General features: G+C 60.7%; 1 protein-coding gene across 7 annotated transcripts; it reads right to left on the reverse strand.

Moving 5' to 3' along the window:
* Nucleotides 1–100: 100 nt before the first annotated feature.
* Nucleotides 101–9,794, reverse strand: EXOC3L1 (exocyst complex component 3 like 1). 7 transcript variants are annotated; one of them, XR_015700660.1, is made up of 14 exons: nucleotides 8,891–9,794; nucleotides 7,779–7,939; nucleotides 6,603–6,822; nucleotides 5,640–6,300; nucleotides 5,361–5,478; nucleotides 5,043–5,168; nucleotides 4,836–4,936; nucleotides 4,298–4,408; nucleotides 4,046–4,175; nucleotides 2,933–3,055; nucleotides 2,417–2,572; nucleotides 1,861–2,036; nucleotides 846–1,368; nucleotides 101–267 (listed from the first exon to the last, which is right to left on the reverse strand). XR_015700660.1 is itself a non-coding variant. In XM_087740290.1 (14 exons), exons 1-14 carry the CDS (start codon nucleotides 8,931–8,933, stop codon nucleotides 1,182–1,184), a joined length of 2,202 nt encoding a protein of 733 aa, XP_087596416.1. In that variant the 5' UTR covers nucleotides 8,934–9,794; the 3' UTR covers nucleotides 101–1,181. The 7 variants fall into 7 exon arrangements, 3 of the variants coding, with proteins under 3 accessions (XP_087596416.1, XP_009468731.2, XP_087596415.1); XR_015700659.1 differs by having other exon boundaries at nucleotides 101–436; XM_087740290.1 differs by having other exon boundaries at nucleotides 101–1,368; nucleotides 6,603–6,684; nucleotides 6,796–6,822.
* Between the last annotated feature and the right edge of the window lies 1 nt (nucleotide 9,795).

Raw genomic sequence — 9,795 nt, forward strand, 5'->3', positions numbered from 1 at the left:
GGTGATGCTGACCACGGGGACGGATCCCCCCCTCTGTGCCACCCACACGCCCTGATCCCTGCCCCGACCCTCTGCGGAGCAGAGCCTGGACGCTGGCAGGTGACTGCAGAGCTCAGGCCTTTATTTCTGGCAGCGGTGCCGCACGAAGACAGCAGGATCAGGCCTGCCACAAGGCAGGAAGCATGGAGGTCTCCCAGGGTGCTGCAGGGGCCGGGCACAAGGAGGCAAGCAGAGAGATGGGCTTTGCTCCTGATCTTCGCATGGCACCTGGGGAGGAGATGACCAAGGGCTGGACAACAGCAGAGGAAGAGCCAGTGCCCAGGGCGGCGCTGCCCATCATGGAGGAACCGTGGGACAGGAGGATGCTTGACACACCAGATGCAACTGTGCTCTCCAGGAGGCTGGAGAGTCTTGGACTCCGGTCCTGTCTTGGATGCTGGCAAAAGAGCCAGGGCCAGGAGTTGGGCAGGTCAGCAGGAACTCGGAGCTGTCCCTTCACACCATCAGGGACAGGGCTGATATAGCACCACCCAGATGGTGAGACCCCCTTGTGCCCTTTGCCTCTGTGTCTGTGAGCCATGATGAGCTGGCTGAGTGGCTCGTGACTGTCCATGCCGGGCCCAGGCTGCTGGAGCAGCAACACCAGACCTCTGGACTGAGCCAAAACAGAGGAAGACTTCACATGGCTAAAACCCTCCTGCAAGCCTGGGTCTACCAAGGCTCCAGTCTGTCTTGGAGCTGGGGTGATAACAGACTCCGTGGCCAGGACACGCTGGCTCAGAAGGCTGGCTGAAGACTCAGGGAAACCCAAATATCTCTGCAGCCCCACGGAGACGTGGACTCACCCCAACTGCAGACTCCTGCCCTTTGCTCTGTGGCTCCTCTTCCTGCAGGCAACAGGCCAGACCTGAGCAGCCCTCAGCAGGCCAGCAAAACAGCAATGGGTTGATTTTTCTCCTGACCCAGGTCTCCTGAGGCTGGTGCTTGCAGGGGACAGTCGGCTCAGCAAGGCAAGACCAGAGGACGACAGTACGTATCCAGACTGTCCCCAACACAGGGCAAGGTGCTGCGCGTAGGGGATGCCACGTGTCACCTCCGTTCTCCCCACAAGCTGCCTCAGAGATGTCCTGCGTGGTCCATACATCCATGGGGGGCAGGGGGGAGCCGGCTGTGGGGCAGCGTCAGGCACACTTGCCCTTGCGAAGGCAGAAGGGCAGCTCCGGCGCGGGGACCAAGATGGTGCTGAAGATGGGCCGGTAGCCCTCGGGCAGGACCTGGGGGTGCTGTGCCATCATTTCCAGCACCACGTGCCGTACCTCCTTGGAGACGTCACCCCGCAGATCCAGCAAGGTGGTGATGTGCTCATCGCTGGGCAGAAAGCAAGAGGTGAGTCCGGGCACAGCCAGCCCACGGCACCATCTGCAAACCTCCCATGATCCAGAGAAGCTGAGCTGAGGCCAGGGGAGAGCTGGTACTTTGCACCAGCCAAACTTCAAAATTTGCTTGAAAATAACCGCACAAACCTTGTGAATTTGGTTTTGACATTTCATGGGTTTCTGCTGATTCTCACATTTCCGATTTGGTGTTTTGTGATTTCTCACACTTTTTGTGGCCACCAAATACAGATGGGTGAATGCCACAGTGGAACTGCTTTTTCCTTTACATCTTTGCCCTTGGGACTTTGCAAGAACCCCTCAAATTTGGAGCATGGGAAAAGGAAGCCTCAGGGAGGAGGGAGAAAAAAGCCCAGGTCTCTGCCTGCTCTGCAGCGTAACCTCACGGGGTCCAGCCCAAGCCTGGCTCCCCTGGGCAAACTCACGCCTACCCCATCTCATGGGAGAGCAGAGCTGGGCTTCTTACCTGACGTCGGGGTACTTGGTGATGAAGCCCAGCACCTCCAGGCTGAGTAGTGCCGTGTCTTTGAGGCAGATCAGCTCCCGCAGCGCAAACACAGCCTCCAGGCTCTGCTGGCTCTGGTCCAGACCCTGGGAGGGAGAGCGGCCACGTGCAAGACCAGGGAGAGGCCACCATGGTGCCTAGTGAGAGGCAGCCCAGTCCTCAGTGCCCATGTGGGGACCTGGCCCCTTGCAGCTGGTGTCTCCCCACTCAGCGTGTCCCACCAATCGGGGCCAGGTCACCCTAAGGCGAGACGAGGCTGTGCAGCCTCACCAACCCACGCTGGGCAGGGTGGATGGTCCCCCGAGTCCCTAATCCAGCCAGTTCCTCCCACCTTGGCCTCACAACTGCCCAAGTGCAACAGCCCCGTCTTGTTCACAGGCTGATGGACCCACCCCATCTGCCGTGAGCTGGAGGCTGATGGAGGGGAGCTATGAGCTCCTTACACCGACCTTGCTGTGTGATGCTCCCCCTCCCGTGGCCCAGCCCTGGCTTCCTGCAGCACCCGGGCACCTCTCACCAGGCCACAGAAGAGCTCCTGGAGCTGCGTGGCATCCTGCAGCAGGCGGTCGCAGAGCTGGCCCCGCTCCTCCTCACTCTTGCACACCATCTTCTTCTGCATGAGTGCCCGCAGGTACTGGCTGACCACCAGGAGCTCGCTCTCCATCAGCAGGAGCTGGGCAGGGGAGAGCTGTTAGCGCTGGCCATCACCTGGGTGTTGGACCCCAATTGCCCAGGGAAAGGCAGAGGGGAAAGCGGCAGGGTGCAACACCAAGCTGTGAGGACAGCCTGCTGGGAAGCCCCCTGGCTGGAGGGACAGAGGAAGTAGCAGAATCTGGGGGAAAACCCTGAACATTTCTGTGTGACGGTGCGCTCTGGACTGCTCCGGAGGATACGGGCTCTCTGGCAAGCCCAGCAGTGACTGCATCCCCGCTGCCCTCCCAGCTCCCTGCATCCCACCATGGCACCCAACTGCCCAACCTCCTTGCCCTACAGACAAGCAGCCGTTCGAAGGACAGCCTGCAGCAACCCGTACCGTGAAGATGGGTTTCCTGACGCGGGAGAAGTCCTTTGCATACTTGTCAATCACTTCGCACATGCTGCTGATGAGCTGGGACCCAGAGAGCCACTTGCGGGAAGGCAGCTGCAGGCAGAGGGGCTGAAAGAAGCAGAGGAGCAGCGTACAGTGCCCTGCATCACATCGCTCTCGCAGCAGCTGCCAGGTACAGGGCGGCATGACATCCCACAGCCGCTGCCCACCTGCTGCCTGGCAGCATGGCTGCTTTGCCTTGCAAAACCCCCAAGCCCCTGCTGCCAGCCAAAAGTCAACATAAAAATGTAAGAGTGGTCTAGATTAGCAAATGATGGAAATACACTGGGGCTGCCCCTCCCTGACAGCCAGAGATCCACATTTTGGGGCTTTATCTGGGTTGTGATGCCCCACTGCAGGCAGCACCTGGACAGCAAGCTGCTCCTCACACACCCGCTTTTGGCCTGTCCTGCTGAGATTTTATTTTTAATTTCCACTCCTCTCCACTTCCCTTGTGTGGACATAACACGTTTTTTTGACGATGGCTTTGACCTCCTACTCCTCCCCTGCTGTCCTTGCCTGTCTTCCTGCCTGCAGGCAAGATGTCTCTGCTGGGGCCATGGCAGTATCCACGCTGCCTGCAAGCATTTCACCCTTGAGCTGCTCCTTTGTTTTCATGGCATTCAAGCCCTAAATAGCAATGCCATTAATTATTCCAGATTTTTGGTCCAGACTCCAGGAAAGCTAAATTTGACCATGCTGGCAGGAAACGACTTGGGCAGTCGCACACGGGCTTGTATCCTCTGCACGGACATTGCCTCTCTCCTGTTTGGTTTTCCGCAGTGAAACAGCCATAAAAAGGAGCACGAGGCAGCCCAGGAGGGCTGTGGCTCCCAGTCTCTGTCAGTTAGTGGTTAGGGAGCCACAAGCCATCTGCCCCAGCGATACAGGGTGGTGCTGGCTGGTGAGATGTCTGCAGGATGATAGCAGGCCACGGGGTACGTGACGGGGATCCTGGGCAGGAATAAGCCCATGCCTGGGGGTGTAGCAGTAGGGCTGTTCTTGCTGAGCCGGGTTTGTTGCAGCCCTGCCAGCCTCAGGGGCTGTGGACAAATGTACCTGCAGGTCCAGGAGCAGCTCCTCCAGCAGCAGTTGGCAGGCTTTCTTCTGCATCCTGTCTAGAGCAGCCCGGAGGGACGTGGGGACTTCTCTGCGGGCAGTGTCAGGGTGCAGGGAGGAGACAGAGGAGCTAGGAGAAGAAAGGAGGGGACAGGTAGTCTGGGAAGCTCGGTGGGGACACTGGTCCCACCTGGGGATGGGAAATGGGTAGTGGGGTTGCTACAAGACCTACAAGGTGCTGCTGCACATTACCTGAGAGCCAGATTGTTGTTGAGCGTGGCCAGCAGGTAGGAGACATAGTACTTGGGTATGGTACGGTCCTTCTGGTGCTCCTTTCCACATTGCACTAGGGCTTCCCGCAGACTGCAACACAGCGAGTCAACCATGATGGGTGGGCAGAGCCCTGGACATCTTGCCACAATGACCTGGAGGTGGGATGCTCTTGAGGGCACTTGGACCTCCCACCACCCTCCCAGCTCACTTGGGTCTTTCCAGCTCCTGCCACCAGGTTGGAGAGTGGCAGGTTGTTGGGTAGGGTGGGACAGTGGGACCCATTTTGGACCCCTTGGGAGAGCAGGCCTTGGCACTACTGGAGAGGTGCTTGGGGCAGCAAGCCCTGGGAGCTGATGACCCCATGGGTGAGACAGTAGCCCCATGGGTAAACAGCCTTCTGGGACCTGGATGAGTGCTGGGCACCCCATGACAGAGATCTCCACCATCAGCCTATGGTGCTTGGCCATGGGACCCATGGTCTTTGAGGATGGGCAGGGGTGCAAGGGGCTCCACTGACCGGCCCAGAAATGCCTCAAGCTCCTCCAAGGCCATGTTGTAGACCTTCTGCTGCAGAGAGTCTGTGATCAAGGAGGCCACCTGGATATTCTCATTCAGCATCTGCACAGGGAGAAGAGAGTGGAAGTGAGTCAGTGGGAGACTGCATGCCACGACTCCCTTTTTGGGGGCCCTCAGCATGGCCGTGCCCATGGTGCTGGAGACCCACCTGCATGACAATGACGGGCAGGGCTGACTGGAAGAAGCCTTGATGGTCCGTCTCAGGTTCCTCTTGCCTGAACCATTCCTTGAACTCCACCTCCAGGGTCCTCTGCATCCACTCGAGCACGCTAGCCTGTGGGGTGGACACCCACCACGGTCAGCCCAAGAAGTCAGGTACCAACTCCCTTGAGACCCAACACATAGCACAGCAGCGAGTCCTGGACCTCATCCCACAGGCTCATGGTCTCCTGCTGCTGTCAGAGCAGATGCTGGCAAAGTGGTGGTCATTGGGTCCCCATACCCACGTGCTGTCCCGCTCACTCACCTTGACTTTCACCACGTATTTCCTCTCTGTCTGATCCACAAGCTCAGGGGACATCAAGGGGCCCAGAGCAGAAACGTCCACTTCTGGGAGAAGGTCAGGGTGACCCATCATCTCTGGGCTGGAGGGCAGAGGTGGGACAAGGCTGGGAAGACCTGTGCTTTCCAGCAGTTCCTACCTCTCCCTCTGCCCTCCCAGTCATCCCCAGGCAGCCAGAGCCACTCTCCCAACCTGCCTGCATGCTGGTGGACAACCCAGCTGGGTGCTGCGGGTGGTGCTGACCTGTGATACACACGAAGCGCCCACTCAAGGAGGAGGAAGAGTGCCTGTTTGTCCAGGTCCTCTCGGAGGATGTCCTGGAGATGGCTGGTGAGGGCCTGGTGGTAGGTGGCCACACAGACGCTGAGGATATTGTAGTGAGCTGGGACGCACTGGACCATCAGGTCCTTCACCACACACAGCTCAGATACGATGCCCTTCTGCAGCGCTGCCAGGTGCCTGGCCAGCCCTGGCCCCTCAGCGTCCACGCGAGCAGCACAAAAGTGGGCTCCTGTGATGGTCTGCTGGAGGACGTGGTAAAACTTCTGCCTCCAGCCCTTTGGGCGGCCAGGGGGCAGGAAGGTGGCCTCCAGGAGCAGAGTATCATCTATTTTCTCCTCCCGCTCGATGATCCTTACAGCGGTGACGAAGAGAACTGGGTCCTTGCGCACTAGCCGCAGGCTGCTGCCCACAATGTCCCACAGCTGCTTGGCCAGGCTCTCGTTGAGCTCCTGCAGGCCACCAAAGTAGGACAGGACAGTTGCCTGGGCACTGGAGAGCCCGCGGAGGTGCAGCTGGCAGAGGATGTTGTCCCGGAGGTGCTCCATCATCATGAGCTCCGCATGGGCCTCCAAGAGGTGCTGCTCATGGAGCAGCTGCAGGGTATGGGAAAAAACCTCATGGACTGTGAGAGAGGGAGGAGAGATGCCAGGATTGAGTGCAGGGGGCGAAGGGGGTTGGCACCGGGGTCACAGGCACAGGTTAGCAGGGGAGGGTCTGAGACGTGGGGATCTGGGAACACCATGCTCGATCAGGCCCTGGGGAGGCAGTGGCATCTCCATCCACAGAGACTTTCCAAATCCAACTGGCAAAGCCGGAGCGACCTGCTCTAGCTTTGCTCCAGCCCTGTGCAGAGCCTGGGGTTGGACTGGAGTTCTCCCCAGTGCCTTCCAGCCCAAATCCATGAGGACGGGGCCAGTGTCTTACCCGAGAAGAGCTGGGGCAGCACCTGGACCACCGAGGCCAGCTGCACGTGCTCCGCCATCAGTGCCCGCATCTGCTGGAGGCCCTGGAAGCGGTCTGCACTGTCGAGCAGGGCCCACCGCGCAGCCCCCAGGTCCTGGCACACGCTCTGCACCTCCTGGGCCGCCGACCGCAGCTGCTCCAGCCCCGCACTTACCCCTTCCAGGTAGGACTGGACAGTTGACTGGGGAGCAGAAGAGGATGGAGGGGCAGTGGAGAAGCTCTCAAAGGCTGGAGGATGCACGCACCGTTTGCCCCACCCTTGCCAGGTCTCTCTTGCATGCACTCTCCCAGCCCCATAAGGTAACATCTGCCTCTGCCATCATGCCATCATATCTCCCAGACCTTCCGTGATGACCCCATCCCATCAGACCCAAGCACACTCAACTTCAAGAAACCCGCTCCAGCAGCAGGAATGGCTCATTTCACCCTCACTCTGGGTAAACTGAGTCATGGTGACTATTTATGGGGTGGGGGGCAATGGCTGCTGTGCAGGAGGTAGGAGAAGGGCATCACTTTGGGGTGACCAAGGCAGCAGGGTGAGCAGTAACCAGATGCCTCCTTTCAGTTTTAAAAGATGACTGTGCTTCTGCAAAATATTTGCAGGCCAGAGGGCCCCTGTGTGCCCCCCAATGCATATTAATGGCATGAAACACCTCAGTGACCGTATGAACCCTCCTCCAAAATGGATTTCCATCTTTTCCAGCCCACAGCAGCACTGGCACATCTCCATGCCCATTTAACTCCCAGCTCCTGGTGCCAAGAAGCACTTTTACCCAGCATCAGCAGAAGCAAGTTGTCCTCTCTGAGGCCACATCACTTAAAACAAGTTGCCTCCTGGACAATTCACCCGCATTCAGCTAGGAGAAACCCTTGGTGTTTTGTTTTGAAGGATGGATGGGAGACCCATTTTAACACTTCAGACACTACCCAGGGGGAGGGTGGGGTGGTGGTGGTAGGGTTTAATCAGATCTTTTCCCCCAAACAATTGCATTTCTCCCGCCAAGCGCCAGCCAAAGGACAAGATTTTTCCAGAAGTGGGAAAAAAAGATGATTCAATGCAGAAGAGGGGACCCTGGCTGAGATCCCTGCCTGAGGAGGCTGCAGGCATCCATGGGGTGGGCTGTGGCAAATACCCACCTTCAGCCGGGACTGGATGGAGCTGTTCCTCTGCGTCTCTCGGCTCCGGTACTGCCCGAGCCCCTCCAGTTTTTCGGGGCAGTAAAACACCCCTGAAGCCCATTTCAGTGCAGCTCCTCTTGCCAACTTCTCGGCCTTCTCTGCTTCCGGCCACTCCTCGTCTGGGGACAAAGCCAGGGGTTAATGAGCACAATGAAGCCTCTCCTGGCAGGGCAGGAAGGGCCCCTGAGGCCAGAGGCAGGAAGCTGCCCGTCAGCGGACGTCCAAGCACACCAGATGTGGTAAGCCAGGAAGCCGGACAGTGTGGCAGCAAGCGGATCCTTCCGTGAGTGCCCCCCCAGATGCCAGCAGCACGGACTGGGGTAGTCGCAGCAGCTGTGGCGAAGGCTGCCCCGAGGATCTGTCCCCCAGGTCGAGCGCACATCCCTGTCGCTCCCCCCAAACACAATGCTGGGTTGTCTCGGGGGGGTCTTATGCCACCCAGGAAGCCCTCGGCAGGGCTGAGGCTTTGACAGTGAGTCAGCAGGAGGGATGGAGAGATGGCAGTTCTCGCATGAAGGACAGCCAGGCTGAGGCTCCCGGTCTCTCAAAGGCACCCACACAGCTGTGAGTGGCCACGGCATCCCCCCTCGGCACAGGGTGCGAAGCCTTCTGGCCAGAGTGGAGGGCTGAGAACCAGCACAGTTATCACATGCCAGCCCCCATCCCCAGCGCATGTTTCATTGTTTCCCCCTGCTCCATCCCCAGCAACTTCCCAGCCTGGGGCTTGCCGCAGCCCCCCAGGGATGTCACCCAGTCCCAAACCGGGCTCCTGCTCTGCTGGGGAGCCTGCCTGCACGGGCACCCTCAGGGACTGGGGGGCTTTGGAGGAGGCCAGCAGCTTTGGGGACAAGCTGTGCGGCGAGCAGTGCTGCCCCCGGTGCAGATCAGGAAGCAGAGCTGGGCTTCCACCCCCCACCAAGAGCACAAGGCGCCAGTCCCGGCACAGGGAAAAGGTCCAGGGGTGGTAAAGCAGAGGGTGGTGAGCTCCCAAAACACGCTAAGAGCAGTAGCATCCCTCCCTGCCCAGCACCGCCAGCTCCCCAGGGGGGTGGCTGAATCGTCCCCGTTACCTCTGGGGCTCGCGGCACGCTCGTCCTCCGCAGACATGCCCATGGTCTCGAGGCTGCGCAAGCTGCGGGGGCCAGGGCAGGGCTGCGCGGAGGAAACCGGCAGCCGCTTCCTCAGCTGCAGCAGCCGGGTTCCTCAGGGCTTCATTGTGTTCCCGCAGCCACGCTCAGGACGTCAGGAACGGGGGGCGGAGGGGAGGGGGGGACACAGGGGAAGGTATCGCAGCTGCCGCAGGCCTCGGGAGCGGACACCAGGCCCTGTGTGCCCTTCCCGGCACCCCCCGGGCACACAGCCCCTCTCCGTGCCCCCCAGCACTGCCCCACTCGCAGCCGGCCTGGTGCGGGGAGGACAGACGGGTGCCCGGGGTGCCCCCGACGGACGCCGGCCCAGGGCCAGCGCTTTCGCCGCAGCCATAGCGGGAGCCCAGCCGGGGACGGAGCAGCCGGCAAAGGGTCTGCCTGCGACAAGGCGAGAGCGTGGGGAAGCGGGGACGGACCTGGAGACGTCCGCCCGCCACAAACCGCCCTCACCGGGCGCAGGTCGGGGGATTCGCCCCCACACTGGGTGTCTCGGAGAAGACCAGGGTGACGGGCAGCGGCAAGGCGCCGGTTTCACCCGGGCGCTGCGAGGGCCGCGGTCAGGTACAGGGTGCGCGTTTGGCCTTGGTACCACGGGATGGCTCGGGGCTGGACGCACATCCCGCTTTCACCCTGGGCGCCCCCGGGCCCGGCAGCCATCGCCGGCCGTGAAACCGCAGGCAGCCGCGGCCTGAGGGGGTGCCCGCGGCGGGAGGCGCCGACCCCCGGCCGGGGGAAGGGAAGACCCAGCCCCGCCGCCCGGCAGCCCCGATCCCGGCGGGTCCCCACAGGGAGAGGCCGTTGGGCTCCGCCACCGCCCGCCCCGGAAG

The sequence above is a fragment of the Nipponia nippon genome, unplaced genomic scaffold (genome assembly GCF_047370975.1).
Source record: "Nipponia nippon isolate SJK-2023a ecotype South Korea unplaced genomic scaffold, ASM4737097v1 scaffold_7, whole genome shotgun sequence".
Lineage (NCBI taxonomy): Eukaryota > Metazoa > Chordata > Aves > Pelecaniformes > Threskiornithidae > Nipponia > Nipponia nippon.

Bases quoted from the DNA above. Each gene is read 5' to 3' on its own strand.
- EXOC3L1 (XM_087740289.1), bottom strand. From the start codon at position 8,933: ATGGGCATGTCTGCGGAGGACGAGCGTGCCGCGAGCCCCAGAG. The intron at 4,176-4,297 runs GTAATGTGCAGC...TTCTTCTCCTAG, and splicing joins AACAACAATCTGGCTCTCAG to CTCCTCTGTCTCCTCCCTGC. The intron at 2,037-2,416 runs GTGAGAGGTGCC...GCCTCTCACTAG, and splicing joins AGGAGCTCTTCTGTGGCCTG to GCACCATGGTGGCCTCTCCC.